The sequence below is a fragment of the Microcebus murinus genome, chromosome 1 (assembly GCF_040939455.1).
Source record: "Microcebus murinus isolate Inina chromosome 1, M.murinus_Inina_mat1.0, whole genome shotgun sequence".
Lineage (NCBI taxonomy): Eukaryota > Metazoa > Chordata > Mammalia > Primates > Cheirogaleidae > Microcebus > Microcebus murinus.
The window spans coordinates 55,619,112-55,637,685 of record NC_134104.1 but is presented as its reverse complement, the minus strand read 5'-3'; the positions used below and the strand labels follow the sequence as shown (position 1 = coordinate 55,637,685).

Below are 18,574 nucleotides of genomic sequence, written 5' to 3'. Positions count from 1 at the left end.
ACTTCTGCTAGAACTGTCAGGAAATATGTAGGGGTGGTTTCCACCATGGTTGAAAAATGATAAATTATGATCTTGGATCTGCTGGTAGCCATGTTTGCCCCCACAATGGAAGACCACACTTGATAGGGAAGCCTCAACATAAGTAGGCAGAGATGAAGAGTTCTGATGATATTTCATTTTAGAACCTGGACCCAACCACACCTAAAGCCAGCATACTCCATTGATGCCCCAGTGACATGAGCTAGTCAAGTTTCTTTTGTACTTAAGCCAGTTTGAATGTATTCCTGTCACTTGCAACTCAAAGAGCACTAACAAATACGGTCCTTAGAAAAGGAAAAGTATAGCCCAAAATGATACTAATGTGTGTGTAGGGAGGGTGGGGAACCATATAGAAGAATTTACCGGATCCTATGGTTGAAGAGTAATCCGACCGAAGTCCAGCTGCATTGAAAAACCACATAGAAAAAGAGACTGTTAATCCTATCATTTCATTTTGTTAGCATTGTACTTAGTAAAATTATTTTCAGTTCTTCTTTAAAAACAACCAAACACCTCTAGGATTTGCTTTAAAATGATCCAGTGAAGGTGATGGAGGTTGTTTAGGTATTTAAAGATCACATAGGACAGTCTGCTGATAGTTGTTGAAGCTGAGGAACTGGTATATGAAAATTTCATTACACCATTTTTTTTACTTTTGTATTCTTGAAATCATAGGTACAAGTTTTAAACATATTTTAAAGTTAAAAAAGCAATGAAACAATTATGATAATAATTAGTCCTCTACTTGAAATAGTGCATACATATAGTGCAAAATTTTCCGCGACCTTTTTCATTCATTTAAAAAATATTTATCAGCCACCCACTATATGCCTAGTGTGCAAGTCTGTGTATATATAATATACAATTTCTATCATTTCTATGTAATATGTAATATATACTTATAAAATATGGTTATATATTTCAATATATAAAATTTAAATAAAAAGAGAAAGCAAGAGGCCGGGCATGGTGCCTCATGCCTGTAATCCTAGCACTCTGGGAGGCCAAGGCGGGAGGATTGCTTCAGCTCAGGAGTTCGAGACCAGTCTGAGCAAGAGCAAGACCCAGTGTCTACTAAAAATAGAAAAAATTAGCCGGGCATGGTGGTGCATGCCTGTAGTCCCAGCTACTCAGGAGGCTGAGGCAGGAGGATCACTTGAGCCCAGGAGTTTGAGGTTGCTGTGAGCTAGGCTGATGCCACAGCACTCTAGCCCGGGCAAGAGAGTGAGACTCTGTCTCAAAAAAAAAAAAAAAAAAAGACCTCAGCAAAATCCTTCCTTCTCTAGGACTTTGTTCCTTGGGGACTTAGTTTGAAGATGCATGAGCTGAATAAATGTACATTTTAATAAATTCAACTTCATATATATTTTGTTCCCAAATCTATGGTTCAATCACTGTATTTAACATTTAGCAATTTCCTTTACTAACATAGCTCCGTTGTCTGCAGCTCATCTTGTGCTACTGGGATTGTGGAAGAGAATACCTCATTACAATGCTGACTACAGTAATGGCAAGTGTCAGGCGTGCTGCAGGAAGGAATGCTAGAGGAGAGTCACCCAACAATCACCATTTAGTACCACAGAGTCCATGTCCACAGCCAGACCCTGCAAGCTCCCCACTGAAGTCCGGTTTATGATGCTTGTCTGGATGGAGTCCTTCAAGATGGCCGCCACGCAGTCCTCACAGAAGATGTGGCCTTTGGCATGCGGCATGACAAATACAATCCAAAAGTGGACGAGGAGACCACCTTTGTTGTTGCTGCTATAATGAAAAAAGAGAGATGTTCAGGGATCCCTCTTAGGAAGTAGACTTTATAGAGAGGCAGTAACCCAACTGGCAGATTCAAGGTAAGGCCAAGTGAGTACATCCATCATCTGATGTGCCCTATTCTTTGAGTAATTACTGACTCCTATTATGGGGACCAGAAAGGGAAAGTGTCATGTTATGTACATTCTGATTATTGTGTCAGATTCAAATTTAGAACCATGACTATAGAGTTGCATCTCCATGGGAAATACACTACTCGTGGTTATCAATCAGTAGTCACTGCTATTAAAAATAATAACAGTTATAGTGTTTGATGCCTCACCATGTCCAGGCACTGTGCTAAATCTGCTTCATCCCATTTGAATCTGATGAGGAAGGTCCTATTATTATTCTGTTTTTACAGATGAGGAAATTGACACCAAACACAACTCAAAGTCACAGAGCTAGTACGCAGCAGATCCAGGAATCAAGTCCAAGTTGCTTTTCAGTCTGACGCCAGAGACTGAGTCCCTCATTGCATAAATGCTACCATGTTTTGTGAAAGAAATGTAAGATAGTTTTCTGTAGTAAATAACTTAAGAAATGGAAGGTTAAGGAAAGTAAACAAGTCGCTTTACTCCAAGGCTTCACAGTGCCTTAACCCTTTGCACTCGCTTGCTTTTTTCTCGATTTCTTTATTCTACTCCGGATTTAATTTTTTAAATACCCCAGATTTTACAAAGCGCGGCAGTAGAATAAAAAACTGGAGTTTCTTTTCATACAAATTTATTTATTTGGATTTTTAATATTTCAAATTATGGATACATTCAAAGAGTGATTTTAATCTCTATAATTTTTGCTAACCGTGTGGAGTCACACTCGACATCCGAGTGCAAAGGGTTAATATGCCAAACCAGGTTATGAATCTCTGCGGATATATTGGAGGTGGAGGGAGGGCAGTGGGATATAGTACACGGTGCACAATTTTTTCTAAAAATTATTTGTCCATGAAATTCTTTTTTTCCTCAGAAGATCTCTAGTGACCAGTTTTTCACTGGACATTGAGAAATAGTGTTTTTTGCTTTATCATTTCCTCCACCTCCACCCACTGTGGTAGCCACATTTGTGAGCATTTTGCCCAGTGGCACTGACATGGGGACCATGATTCCAGCTGTGGGGAGAAAGCAGGAATTGGTAGATAAAAAGCAAAAACACAAAGTGACAGCATGGCAAAGGGTCAGGTCACCAGTTGTGCTGATAGGTCATTAACCCACAAAGTCACTTGAGAATGATGGAATCTCAGCCTTTTCACAGAGTTAAGTGGAATTTATAGAAGTGAACGCAGAAATCCCCAAACAAAGGACACATATTACCTGACATCTGCAACAACAGACTGCTCATAAAATTTGGAGAAGGCAGATGTGGTATAAACCAGGTTTACCTGAAAAAGAATTGAAGTGTCTTAAGTCTTTCAAACTTGTCTTCCTTTGAAAGCATCTTGTCTATTGTAGTTCTAAGCTCTGAGAAGAGAAGAGCAAGCCTCAAACTAAAGCTCTTAACTTGAAACACAGACATTATTTCTTGAATTCAAATAAATTCTTACTTCCTGCTGTAATTCTTGGGTTACTTACCTTCATTCTGTCTGTGAAAAATCAGTTACCTTCATGCATTGATTGGTCTCTTTAAAGACTCTAATCAAGCTTAACTTCTGTATTCTGTCCACTCTAAAGGTTAATTTTCTCCACAGTTAACAAATCTAACTCATTTAAGCACATTTTCATAGTACAGTATTTGACCCAATCCCTTCCCCATCAGAGCGAGACATGTTCCTACATTAGCCACTAGGGGGCGAGTGGTGCTCACAGTCAGGTCCACCAAGACCCTTCAGAATTCCTAGTCTTTAGGGCAGGGCCCAGCCAGGGGTGGGGAACCTGGCGCCTAAAGGCCACATGTGGCCTTCTAGATCCTTCTAGATCCTTTGGAAAGGCATTAGGTTCCCCATCCCTGCGACCTTCTTTGCCCTCACTTAGCATTTCTAAAAACAAACTCACTCTCTTCTCCCACGTCATCTCCTCCTCCAGTATTCCCCTTCCTACATAATTGGAAACCACCTACATAATTGCCCAGGATTGAAAAAAAAAACCTTAGAAATTATAAAATATAGTGGAAAAAGCATGAGCTGCAGAGCTTAAATTCACTATGCAACACAGAACATGGTACCTAAACCTGTTGAGTTTTTTTCTTTTTCTTTTCAACCATAAAGTACCGATCAAAATGCCTACCTCCTTAGGAGAATTTGAAGACTAAGTGGAGTACAGTCATGTACCACGAATTGACGTTTAGGTCAATGACAGACCGCATATACAAAGGTGGTCCCCCCAAAACAAGCACCACATGTACTCAGCAGCAAATTGGTATTAACGGATCAACACCTCAGTGGACACATAGGAATATCATTTATCAGGTGTCGGACAGGTGGGAGGGGGAGGAGGGGATGGGTATATACAAACACAGTAAGATGTGCAACGTGTGGGGGATGGTCACGCTTGAAGCTCTGACTCGAGGAGGGAGGGGGGCATGGGCAATATATGTAACCTTAACATTTGTACCCCCATGATATGCCGAAATAAAAAAAAATGAAAAGAAAAAAGACAAAGGTGGTCGCAAAAGATTATAATGGAGCTGAAAAATTCCTATTTACTGATCTGTATTACAACTGCCTACAGTGTTCAGTACAGTGACATGCTGTACAGGGTTGTAGTCTAGATGTAACAGGCTATGCCATATACCTAGGTGTGTAGTGGGCTATTCCATGAAAGTTTGTTTAAGTACTGTACACTCTGTGATGTTCACACAATGAAGAAATCACTTAACGATGCATTTGTCAGCGTGAATCTCCATCATTAAGTGACACATGACTGTATATATATCAGAATTAAGAGGTTTAGTGACATACCTAGTATAAAGAAGACATTCAATAAACAAGAGCCACTCTAATCATCATTGCGTTTGACTGCTGGCCCTGTCTCTCACAACTTGCCTCATTCTACACTGCCTGTCACTGCATCAAGGTCACCACTGTATTTCCACAGTGGAGTTACAAAACGGCAGAACCTTTCTAGTTGGCAATATGTGCTAGGAGCCATAAATTAATATTTTTCTATTTGAACAAGTAATCATACTTTTTAGGAAATCACCTAAGGGAGTAATCTGAGATACATATAATTTATGTGGCAGTTTTGCTGTTGCATTATTTATAGTGGCAAAAATTGGAAATAGCTTAAAACAAACACTAAAAAGAAATTTGCTAACTTTGAAGCTATCAAGACTTATGTTTCTTTAAAGAATATTTACTTGCATAAAAATATCATGTTAAGAGAAAAAAAATTGAATTATAAAACTGAATATCTACTAGTGTCCCAATATTGCACTATCCCCTATGTCTATGTAGCCCAGAATAAAAAGGAGTTTTATCTCTGGTGATGACGTTAAAGAAGATTTTAATGATTCTTAAAATAATTTTATGAATTTTGCTAATGTTTATAATAAATAATTATTAGTCCTATAATGAGAAAGTTATTTTTAACAGTGAAGAGATTGCCAGTGCATCAAGGTTGAAATAAATTTTGTGTATGATCACAAAATTTATCAGTATGCATGTAACTTTGAAACTGGAAGGCATTTTAAAGGTCACTTGTTCCAATTTCTTTATTTCACAGATGAGAAAAACTGTCGCTGAGGGAGCCATTTCTTTTTATGTTAGGTGGGGGCAGGGGTGGGGGGGAGAGCAATTCTCTTATAGCCAAGATGAGCTAAATCCCATGTTTCCCTCTGACAGCCTCCTTCACCCACCCTGCCCTCTACTTCCCTAAGCCCCGCTTACGGGTGACATCTGTGGTCCCTCCCTTGTCCCCTCACCCCTCTCCACTCCACCCTCCCCAGACCTTCAGCCCTCTGCCCTCATCCCCTCACCACTTGCTGCACAGTCCGTGCCACGGAAAGAAATTCCCGGGACTCCTTTTGTCGATATTCAGGAAGAAACTCAATGTTGGTGATGCGAAACATCCCAGCAAAGTAAAACGCATCTTTGCTTTCTGTCTTAACTGTAAAAGAGGAGAGAAGGCGATCAGGAGGCTTTCTCATCTGTGTGGCAGAAAGGCATTGTCTGCGCTATGTCAGTATCAGGCTCCTAAAATGATCTTATTTTAGGCAGCTACATATCTAACTGGTTCATAGCCCATGGAGCTCCAAACAAAGTTGACAACATCTCTTCCATCAGCAGCAAATAACCACATCTCTTAGAATGCTCAATTCCTACTGCCTGCTCTGGCAAATACTTAAAAACGAGGTTAGAAGACTCTGACGACCCGGTGCCTTCCTTTCTCATGGCACATAACCCGCTGCACCATGACTCTGTCAGCCTGTCTATCTCTTTTTGAGCTCTCTGAGGAAACAACCACTAACTTACTTTTTTCTTCAGCCCCTAATGTAGCCAGCGTCTGCCTTACCTTTGAAGCCCAATAAATGTTTGAGGGAAGGAAGGGAGGAAGAATGTGGGGAGAGAGAAAGACAGAGTATTCCTTCTTCATACAAGGCTCAGCACATGGAAATGCTAAATAAATGGTGGCTGAGTTAAAAAGAAGGTGCAACCTATGGGAGTGATAGGAAGCAGCTTCCCTTTCGTGACCCAGCCAAGGTCACCTTAGCCCTAAGCAGTGTAGCAAGGCTGTGGAGGGTAGGGGGCAGGGGGCCTGAACTCCTGTCCTAGATTTGTTCCTTCAGGTTACGTTACCTTGGGCAGATCACCTTGCCTCCCTAACCCTCTCATGTAAAATGACTGCTGGTTTTGTTTTTTTGGTTTTTTTTTCCTAGGGAAGTGCTTCTTAGTTTTGTTGTTTTTATTGTTGCAGACTCTTTAAAATTTGAATGAAAGCTATGACTTCTTTCTAGACACTCACACATTCCTATCAGGAAGTACTGAGGATTCAGGACAACAACAATGCAAGGGAGATCAAGTCAGCATTTAAATTAGCTTATATTTACCTAACCCTTTAGCTCAGCCCAATGTGCAAGACCCTCTGTGGTGTCCCTGATTAGCTGTCCACCTCATTTCTCAAGGTCACCCTCCACACTCAGATTTCATGTATCAAAGCTCACTTGTTTCCTGTTGGGTAGTGCTTACTTGCTCATACCAGTTTCCCTTTGTTCATACCAATATCTTTCCATGAAATGCTCTTCTCTGTATTTTTACACAGCCAACAAACTACTTCTGTACAAGGATGTTCTAAAACTTTATACAAAAATGCTAGGGCATCTCAAGTCAGGGATAAGCCAATAAATAATTAAAATCAAAATTAAATAAAGATAAAAAAAAGAAATGAAAAAAATGCTAGGACAATGCAAATTTGTCAGTGGAGGTACAGCAGAGAAATGATGGGAGATAAGTTGGTTTGTTCTGGGCTGGGGGTGGGGGTTTGTGTTAATTGCCCATGGACTTGACTTCCCTCACCAGTCTTTAAGCTCCTTGAGGATAGAGATCATATCTTGGTTATCACTCTGTTCCCCATGCCTACCTAGCACAGCACCCAACACATAGTGGGCACGCTCAATATGTGTCAAATAAATTTTCAGAAACCAGTTCATGAAGCGTTCTTGGACTCTATCCCTGGGCAGATTGGATGCCTCTCTTCTGTGAACTCATGCTCTCTCTCCAGCACTGAACTGTGAGCTTTTCTAAAATAGAATATGCATCTGTGAGCTTTTTGAAGGTAGGAGATACATTTTGGTATGCCTGATGCCCTCCCTACATTGTGCCAAGAAAATTATAGGTGATCAATTTCTGTGTGTGTGTATATATATATATATATCCTGAACTGCTCAAGACAATATTTTTTAATTCTTTGCCTATAACTCTTGCCTTCTCATCAGATTTTAATATCCTTGGGGGTATATCTAGGAAAACTGTTTGTCTACTAACAACACTTTTCAACATCAGTGTGTTTTTTTTCACCCACACCAAGAAATTCTCCAATTCTCTGCAGACCAACTGAGTGTCCAACAGTTCAGTTCAGTTCTGATCCTAGTTACCCAGAGTTGGTGTCAGAACCCACAGGTTAAGGGCACATTCTCATAAGACTGCCCCCTACTTGAGATGCCAAGCAGGAGTTTTGAGTCTAGGCCACCAACACTGCTGTGTGAGTTGGCTACAAACTGGGAGTTCCCATGAGCCCCTCAGGTTTGATAATTTGCTATAATGGCTCACAGAACCCAAGGAAATAGTTTACTATTACTGGTTTATTATAAAGGATGCAAATGAACAGCCAGATGAGGAGGCACGGAGGGTGAGGTCCCCAAGGGTTCCTAGCATGGGAACTTCTGTCCCTGTGGAGTTGTAGCAGCCCACCCTCCCAGCAATTGAGTATTCTTATTAACCTGACAACTTCCTGAACCCTGTCAGTTAAGGGTGTTATGGAGGGTCCATTATGTAGGCACAATTGATTAAGTCATTGTCCATTGGTGATTGAGCTCAACCTCCAGCCCCCTCCTGAAAGTTATAGCCTTCTAATCAGAGGATTGGTTCCTTGGGCTCTCTAGGGGCTTTCCCCCACCAGCCATATCATTAACATAAAAAAAGATATTCTTAGAAGCACTGCACTAGGAACCAGAGACTAAGACCAAATATTATAACAAATACATATATATATTTAAATAACAAAAGATGCTCTTATCACCCCATCACTTAGGAAGTTACAGAATGTTAGAAGCTCTGTGTCACACATGAGGAGCAGAGACCAAATATATATTTCACATTATGTCACAGGACATGTATTTTGTACAAATGCATGAACAAGTACAGAATGAGAACTCCAACACAAGTCAACAAATGCCATCCTTGCATGACTAAGTACTCTGTGAGAAAGGGTTTAGTTATGACACCTGTCCAAAAGGCTCAATCAGATGGACAAAAACATAATAACAGGGGAGAGAAAGACGCATGTGTAAAATGGAGCTCAGGAAGCTGGAAATTTAAGGTTGCCTAGAAACAGGAGGTGGGTGGAATGAGGAAATGAAACAACTTAGCACTCCTTTCCTTTTTTTAAAGCTGTTACATTTCTGAATCAGTCAAAATCTCCTGAGCATCTTCCTCAGCTCTTCCCATCCTACCCCCCATCTCCTGGTCCTGCTCTCCTCTGGGAAGAAAGTGATGGTGGTGAAAGAAGAAATGAAAAAGACAATTCTGGTTTCTCTCTCCTTAAAACATCAACACCAGTTTGGGAAATGGTGTATCAGTCTTGGAAAAAGTAGGATGCCTTCAAAAACACCCAGGGGCAGGTCTGGCCTGCATGGCTAATGCTGGACTCAAGACACAAGCCCTAACCCCAAAGGAGCACAGTGTTTAACTTACTGATGTAGAGCCACAGGAGTGTCCAGGCTATGACTGCTAGGATGAATAAAAATACTGTGAAGAGAATGATTTTATTTTGGACATTCCAAAAGGGAACTTTCTTCTTGGACTGCTTCTTTGGTTTGGGTTTGACTTTACCAATGGGTTTTCGTGGTGGTCTCCCAGGCAACGGTGGTCGTCTCCCTGGCAGCTTTCCTTGGGCACTGACCACCTGAACTGAGATATTGGATATCTTTAAAAAAAAAAATAAAAGATGTATTATCAACTAGAAGTAATGTAGAGCTTAAACGGAACTGTCCAGTCAGGAGATCTTGGTGTTAAAAAGCCTAAATTTATCAGTCAAATTATTTACATACATTTAATAAATTGATTTGCATCAAGTTATACAATGAAGATTAGGAAACCTAGACAATACTGTATATGAACCCTAGTAAAATGGTCCCCAGATCCTCTCCTCAACTCTCCAACTCTGCTAAACAGATGCTGTGGAGAAGAGGTCATGGGTAAAGTAGACTGAAGGATCTTGGGGTCAGGAGGTCAAGGTTAAGATTCTGTGTGGGTAGGCCAGGCGTGGTGGCTCACGCCTGTAATCCTAGCACTCTGGGAGGCCGAGGCGGGCGGATTGCTCGAGGTCAGGAGTTCAAAACCAGCCTGAGCAAGAGCGAGACCCCGTCTCTACTATAAATAGAAAGAAATTAATTGGCCAACTAATATATAGAGAAAAAATTAGCCGGGCATGGTGGCACATGCCTGTAGTCCCAGCTACTTGGGAGGCTGAGGCAGGAGGATTGCTTGAGCCCAGGAGTTTGAGGTTGCTGTGAGCTAGGCTGATGCCACGGCACTCACTCTAGCCTGGGCAACAAAGTGAGACCGTCTCAAAAAAAAAAAAAAAGATTCTGTGTGGGTAGATTCATTTGTATACACAGCTCTGTGTGTGTGTGTTTCAAATGTTTGTACTATATTGCTTTTTTCTCACAGCCAATTATTTCTGAGCTGAGGTAGAATCATAAATGAGAACATAAATGAGTTCCCCAGAGAAATGAATTGATTTCAAATTTTTGAATCCTGGGAGGCAGGAAGAAAATGTTAAGGCAAGTGATGATTTGGGTAGGGTTGTAGAATAAGAACAAAATGTCCTTCTTTTACAGTTGCCAGCCACTGAACTGAGTAGTGACTCAGTTTCCCAATTATAAGCAAAAGAATAATTTAAAAATAAATCGAAGAACAAAATAGAAGACTCATTAGATTAGAAAATGTTTGGTTTAAGTGTGTTTATGGGCAAAGTGTTATGTGCGGGAGGAAAAAAATACATTATTCAACTGTTTCCCCTCCTGTTCTTTTATTTTCTCCTCCACCCTCTGCCATTTGATGCTGTGAATTCTTTAATAATATATGCGAGAGTTTAGCTTCTTTGAGGGAGAGATTTATACATGTCAGGGTAACTAAACTCCAGTGATGAAATAACTTTTAACCACACATTCTCTTAAAGGCAGCCATATAGAACACCAATGCCAGAAAACAGTCTCTCTTTTGTGCTTTCCTCAAGAGTGCTTTCATTCTCTCTCACTCTCCCTCTCTCTTCCCTTCAAAATTCATGTATTTCAGTCTTTAATCCTACCAATTAATGGGATAATATGTGGCCAAGTACACTCTGAATTATTCATAGCTCCCTCATTCTTTTTGCCAAACACCCTTGTCAGCCCCGGAGTGAAATGTCGCTTGTATCCTTCTGGGTGAAATTGAACTAGATCAGACTCACTGAATTTGGTGTCCTGCTAGAGTGAGGATGGTGTTTCTAAAGAGAAAAACATTCCATTGTAGAAAGAGTTCAGCCGACTATGGTGTCAAGCTATTTTCAAGTACTCCTCCCAAACAAGTAAGAGAGAGAAACACACAGAGATGCCAGTACTTGTAGAACTGACAAAGGCCAAGGTTGGACCTCTAAGTGCAGGAACACATTATAGGCAGTCTCAGTTAGCACTGATTAAATTTTAAAATGGAATTTGTGTAGAGATCAGTACAATTTCCCTGGAGTTTCAGAAAAACAGCTACGAATCAATTGCCAAGTGCAGCACTTTAAAACAAGCTGGTATTTGTAAAATCCATTAAGTACCCTAAGAAGAGAAAGTATTTCATTATTATTCCCTTTACTTTTATAAAGTCACTCAATCTCATTTTACTAACAGGGTCAACAATGAATGGTATTCAAGTAGGAGAGGAGGCTCCTCACACCGTACTCACTTTCAGGTCCGCAGGTCTGGAAGAAGCGTCACTGTTTTCTTTGTCCATTTATTAGATCTATGATCAGCCAGGGGTGTCTCAAAGCCAGTTTTCACCCCCTTGCATCCTCTCTCGGGAGGAATTGAGAGAACAGTCACCGGATTCAAGCTAGCTCTCAGAGGAGTGGAATCAATTTACTTCCACCAGGTCCAGGTCAGAAACTGAAGCTGCCTCATTACTATATTGTGACTGTTAAAGGGACCTAGCACTCAGCTTTGCACCCCAAACTAAAGCTTTCTTGATGTCACTCATACGAGTCAGGCCTCTCAGAGCACAGCCAGCCTCAAGGCAAGGTTTCCTCTTATAAGAAACACCATCCAACAATCACAAAATATTTTACAAGTCATTATCATTTTTGCCTGCATCTCCTAAAGAATGGGAAGCGGTCTAATTTATCACCCCCAGCACCGCACCTAAAAAATCCTCACACTACATTCCTCTTGCTTAGTATTTCTTGCATGCTCCAGAAGACTCACTCTCTAGTCCTGCTCTCAACTCTCCAGCCACACTCTGAAAACTTCTACCCCAGGGGATGTTTTCCATTTACCTTGGCCTACCACTGGAGTCAGTCCTCAGTAAACCCCGAGGCCCTTCCTGATGTAAATCCTGTATTCCCATCTCTCTCTTTCTTCCCAAAACTAATCTGGATTAGATCCAGGGAGGGAAGGTAACCCGGGGGCAGTGTCAGAATTTTTCTTAGCAGACCAAGACAAAAAGATGGGTACTACCAGAACATCATCACTCTAAGGGCACTGTGCCACCATGGAAGGATACTCTCTTGCCCTTTAAAAGAGAAACACTGCTTAGCTGATCCAGACACAAGTTCAAGGGCTATACGTGCAAAAGCAAGTGAGAAACTGCCTGCTGAAAGTGGTGAAAGATTAGTTGAGTTGTCTGATACTTAACATTTGATATAACTGGAGAAAAAAGACAAAAATGACAAAAAAAATTATATCATGTACAAATTTGTTTCCTAGGTTTTGTTATGTATTAGTGACATTGACAAACTAACTAATAATGCTTTAGGCTTTGTAATTTTATGATGAAGAAATTTAAAAATAAGGCTTTTTTTAATGGCTCATCCTTTCTGTATTATTTCTCTACTTATTTCCAGAACTAACTCATATTTCACCAATAATGTACTTTCCAGCAGCCACTGACAAAGACTCTGTCCTTGATGAAAGTTTTGTCAGGCTCCTCTAAACACTCTTTTTTTATTTTTTATTTTTTTGAGGCAGAGTCTCACTCTGTTGCCCAGACTAGAGTACTGTGGCATCAGCCTAGCTCACAGCAACCTCAAACTCCTGGTCTCAAACGATCCTCCTGCTTCAGTTTCCCGAGTAAGTAGGACTACAGGCATGTGCCACCATGCCCGGCTAACTTTTTCTATATATTTTCAGTTTTCCAGCTAATTTATTTTTTAAATTTTTTTAGTAGAGACAGAGTCTCACTCTTGCTCAGGCTGGTCTCAAACTCCTGAGCTCAACCGATCCATCCGCCTCGGCCTCCCAGAGTGCTAAGATTACAGGTGTGAGCCACCATGCTGGCCTGAGCCCTCTTTTTAACTAAACCTTGTCCTTGGGCCCTGAGCTTTCTCTTCAAACAGACTCTGTCCTCAGGTCTTGTCCTTGGCCCTGTTGTAGCAAGAATGCTGCTAAGTCAGCTTAGCAGGAATCCCCCCACCCTTGATATATGATCACCCTTGATTTTTTTCACTCAAGGGTGACCTTGAAATACCCGTATTATGTGGTCAAGTTTCTTATCCCCTACCCTTGATGTATAAGTGGTTGGTTGGCCTTTAGCAAGGATCCTGATGGGTCACTTTAGCAAAAATCCCCTACCCTTGAAGTCTCCCCTTAGTAATTCTCCCTCTACTGATCCCCCTCACTCTGCTCACTGGCTTCAGACCTCCAGCAGTCCCTGCTGTATTTAGAATGAGCTCACTTCCATATTGAAGTCTCTCTCCCCTATTGCAACAGTACTGAATAAAGTCCACTGGTGTAGCCTGCAGCTAGTGTTCCACTCTGTTTCTCTTTGACACCAAGAATAGAAAGTGGCAGCAAATAATAGGAGGCTGCACTATATGTACAGAATTTAAAAACAATCATAAAACCAACTGGAGGCTGCTTTCTTATTATCATCATGCCAGCCATTCTCAACAATATCAGTGATAAAATGCTCCTTCCTGAAAATCTTTGACTGATATAAGTTCTAAACAATTGCTAGTGGCCGGTCGTCGTGGCTCACGTCTGTAATCCTAGCACTCTGGGAGGCCGAGGCAGGAGGATGGCCCAAGCTCAGGAGTTCAAAACCAGCCTGAGCAAGAGTGAGACCCCCGTCTCTATTAAAAATAGAAAGAAATTAATTGGCCAACTAAAAATGTACAGAAAAAATTAGCCAGGCATGGTGGCACGTGCCTGTAGTCCCAGCTACTCGGGAGGCTGAGGCAGTAGGGTCGCTTGAGTGCAGGAGTTTGAGGTTACTGTGAGCTAGGCTAATGCCATGGCACTCTAGCCCAGACAACAGAGTGAGACTCTGTCTCAAAAAAAAAAAAAAAAAAAATTGCTGGCATTGCAAATAAGTCCATGGAGACTCCTATCATGCATACCTTCAGAGAACTTCCATGGGGAAATCCTCAATGTGGCCATATCAATTAATTCAGACCAGAAAAGAACTTTGATTCTTTAGAGTCACGTATTTCAGCAATCCAAGGTGATATTGAAGAAGCTAAGAAACAAATAGATTTATCAGAACATTCAAAAATCAAAGAAGGCAATTTCTTCCAGGTTTGTTCCTAAAAGCAAAGTAATTGCTGGCCACAGATTTAAAGATCATTTTGTTTATTTATTCATTGTTCTCTAGTATTTCACTGTTCATAATTGTGCACTCTCATCTTGGTTATATTTTAAAAATCAAACAATTTCCTGTAGTGGTGAATTAGTTTAAATAGTACAATGTATTATAGTTACCATATTGTGCTTCAATTGCTAAACCCATTATATCACAGCACTAATAAAAATTTATTTAAAAGTCAAGATTCTTTTTTATGTAATATGTTGATTAAAATGTGCCTCTAGAAAGGTATTAAGTGTCATATGATGTAAAGGAAATATACATAAATCTGACTAAAAAGGCAAGTCATCAGTTTGTGATAAGAAGTATAATTCTCGTGGTAAAATTCCAGCATGTATGTACTGGAATTAGCATACATTGCTACACAGAGAGGAATTAGAGAAAGTAACTGCGTTAAAAAGAAATTTGATAGTTATTTATAAACCTAAGGGAAAAATCCAGACTTTGTACTTTGGTATTTTGTGCATTGATATATTTTTACAAACATGAAGATATTTGTGAAATTTTGTTTTAGTCATTTATTTTATGAGGTTACATCATTGTACCACTTAGCCTAGTTGTAGCAAGAATCCTGCTAAGTCAGTTCACAGAAATGCCCTCACCTTTGCTATCCACTCACCCTTGATTTTTTTTACATATGTTATTTTTGTATAAAGCTGCCTCAATTCTAAGTGATCTAGACTCCCTTTGCCTATCATTATTTTAAGTTTGTATTTTACGACAGTAAAATAAGTGGTTTTTGAATCTATAGGTCTCATTTTTGTGTTGGACAACACTTCTTTCTTCTTTTTAACAGTAGATCTGTTTTTCAATACTTTTCTTAACTTTGGTTTTTGCCTTTAAACGATTGTCAGCATCAATTTATTCCATTTAGAATATCCTACAACTATAATACTTAAAAGAGATTGCATCTGTCCATAGCATTCCATTCCTTCTCTATATAAACAGTGATTAAATGTATGTATGTATTGCATTTTTAGAAAAAAACCAAACCAATAAACTATCTTTCATTTTCCTCAAGATTTAAATGAACAGACAGCTGTTCATTCATATGTCCCTATTTCTTAAAAAACACAAAATATTTGTTTTCCCTCTTGCAAAACTATTTAAGAGCCAATTAAACTATGAAACAGAAATTTTAGTGTACTTATATCTTCCAGAGCAAACCTAAACTGCTGTAATTGTATGTGCACAATAATGCTAGTCTAAAGAGTGCTTACAGCTTGAGAGAAAGGCATAAAGATTTACTTAAATAATTGTTGTACTATGAACTTTTTCTCCTACAACTGTATGTTTTTTGGCCACTTGAGTCTTTTTGTTTATATTGACAGAAAGTTGAAATCTTTAGAAGTTTAGGAAATTAAGGTTACAGATTACTTTGGGCCACCTCAAACATACATTGCATCATTGTTCACTTCAGCAATAGACTTAGTGATGGGAGGTAGATAAGGGTAGAAGTATATAGAAGGTAATTTTGAAGATAATTCATTATAAATTATTTTTCCCTAGTCTTATAGATGAATTAGAACTGATTTTGATAAAAATATTTAAGAAATATATAGAAAAGCATCTAAAGCTATTGGAGAAGATGGAAGCATATATAAATTCATTTGAATTGTGTTTTACTTTTGTGTGTATGAATTTATGGCAAACAATGTAATTTGTGGCTTTTTCATTTCTTTATAAAAATATTTGGAAAATAAAATGTTTCATGTTAGAAATTCTATACTTGAAAGAAAACTCATTTATCAGTGGCTTTATGAAGCAAAGTAAAAAACAAACATGGAAAGTATAAAAACATTTGTGTTTGTTTTGTCATAATAGCTCCTTGCCAATTTTGTTCTCTTTAACTATGTGAAAGCTTTCTGATATTTTATTGTCCCCTTACATTTTGTTAAATAGACATCACTTTTGAAAATTAGATAGTGCCTTGTTTAGGGGTTAGTTAATCATACCACCTTTTTCAAATTTTTATATTAGGTATATATTATAAGAAATTATAGTAGTACTATTTTGATTAGTTTGCATGTTTTCAGGCCTTGAAATAAATCTTAATTGATACAAAAAAAAGAAATGATTCACTCTAAATGGGCATATATATGATAAAGTAAGAGTAGCAAAATGTTAATAGTAGAATCTAGGTGTGAGTACATGCATTTACATTAAAAATTTTTTTTTCAATTGTATGTTTGAAATTTTTCTTGATAAAATGTTGGAGAGAAAAATATCATCTCTGGGAATCAAATATAAGCCACCAGTTCTGAGAGACAATGACAATGAAAACTGGGGTATAAGCTAAACAAACTTGGTGAACAAGCATGCATTGATTTCCTTGTTACTTTTACTGGTATGGAAGTTCTGGTACAGAGTCCCTGCAATCCCAGAACATACAACCAAAGACAATCACAATGGCCAGATATATGTTAGTGTTTCCCACCATCAGTGGCTTGAAAGACAGTGGAGACATTTCTATTCCTTTTTTTTTTTTTTTTTTTTTTTTGAGACAGAGTCTCACTTTGTTTACCGGGCTAGAGTGCCACAGCGTCAGCCTAGCTCATAGCAACCTCAAACTCCTGGGCTCAAGCAATCCTTCTGCCTCAGCCTCCCAAGTAGCTGGGACTACAGGCATGTCCCACCATGCCCGGCTAATTTTTCCTGTATATTTTTAGCTGTCCAATTAACTTCTTTCTATTTTTGGTAGAGACGGGGTCTCACTCTTGCTCAGGCTGGTCTCAAACTCCAGAGCTCAAACGATCCACCCGCTTCGGCCTCCCAGAGTATTAGGATTACAGGCATGAGCCACGGCATCCGGCCGAGATTTCTATTTGTTTCCCAGGAGCAAAGGCCCTTGTGCTAAGGGAAGCACGCTAGGTGTCTATAAGCTGGCCAGCAGAGCAGATGGTGTGCAGTAACCTGGATCAAAGGAGAAATCTCTCTCCACTGGATTCAGCAGTGACCATTGGAAGCACATATATAAAAAACACATTAATTCAATACATGAAAACACTTTAAATGTTTCGACTTCTATCCCGCTGAAACCGGTGCATCATGAAGACCTGGAAGTAGGTCCAAGTCATCCATCTAACATGAACAAGGTTCTGAGTTCCTGGCATAGAGCCACTTAGCAGTGCAAGGTGATGCTTTTGTCTTTGCCTTGCCAGAGGAGAGGCGAGCTCTTCAGCAACTGATAAGTGCATTTCCGCTACTTAGGACCCACTTTTCTCTGTTATGATAAATGGCCATGTGCAAAGCTGCCATCTGAGCACTGCTCTCCACTGAGCTCTCTACAGAGGAGGAGTAAATCCTGAGGAATCCCAAGGTTGCACAGGTTGCTGGGAAGTCAGCCAGCCATTTAACCCTGTCATTCTTAGTACCCTGTAATAAAATAGTATGACAGTGATCCTGGCTTCCCTTTCCCAGCTGACTCACTAAAAGCATAATCCTAATTTTTAGGATCACATCACATGGCTCTTTTTAAAAAGTGAAATTATAATGTGCCATCTTAAATCTGGGCTGTTGTAATATCCCCTTAACACATTTTCCTCCTCTGGTCACATCCCTCACACTGAAACTGACCCATGGGCACATTACTGCTAAATAAATCTTCCGAAAATGACTCTAATGTCATTCCTATCCTTGACAAGCAACAGCCCTTCTGTTCAGTCTCCCTGCCCTGGCATTCAAGGTCTTTCTCAGTGTGGCAGCAGGCTACCTTCCTGTCCGTGGCCTCCTGGCACACAGACTAACTCTGTTCTGTCAAATTATGCATTTTCAATCTTTATTCCTCCATTTATCCATCCATCCATCTGTTTACTTAACATTTATTATATGCCCACTATATGGCAGCAAATAATTTAAAAAATGAACAAAATATTTCACTTCCCTTAAAAAGATCCCAACGGAGGGGGAATACATGCAAACTACTGATTATAATATTATCTACTAAATACTATCACAGAGACGTTAACAAATGCCCTAGAACTGAAAAGGAGGCTAATATTAATAGTCCTCTCCCCTCCTCCAGAACCTTATGCTATTCAAATCCTCACCACCCTCCACACCCTACTTGTAACTCTCCTGCATGCTTTTGCACCCCAGCTTGCAACACTCTCTGAAAACGTTTATGGTATATACCAGTGCTTGAGACTCTAAATATTACGATAACTCATCAAGGACTGCTTTGTAACATTTCTCACACTGTCTCATTGGTTATTTAGCTTGTCATGTGTATAGCCTACGTCCAACTAAACT

The 18,574-nt window shown here is 39.7% G+C and overlaps 1 protein-coding gene across 2 annotated transcripts in view; it reads right to left on the bottom strand.

Annotated features, from left to right (window-relative positions):
- TMPRSS7 (transmembrane serine protease 7) overlaps positions 1-11,479 on the bottom strand; it is a 37,564-nt gene extending 26,085 nt beyond the window's left edge. The window contains exons 1-6 of one of the 2 annotated variants that reach the window (XM_012787457.2): positions 11,432-11,479; positions 9,191-9,422; positions 5,758-5,888; positions 3,159-3,226; positions 1,607-1,800; positions 403-441 (exon numbers count right to left, since the gene is read on the bottom strand). In XM_012787457.2, coding sequence (XP_012642911.2) covers positions 403-441; positions 1,607-1,800; positions 3,159-3,226; positions 5,758-5,888; positions 9,191-9,422; positions 11,432-11,479 — 712 coding nt within the window. Of the gene's footprint in view, positions 1-402; positions 442-1,606; positions 1,801-3,158; positions 3,227-5,757; positions 5,889-9,190; positions 9,423-11,431 lie in introns of those variants that run through there. The other variant, XM_076007204.1, reaches the window with a different exon arrangement.
- Between the last annotated feature and the right edge of the window lie 7,095 nt (positions 11,480-18,574).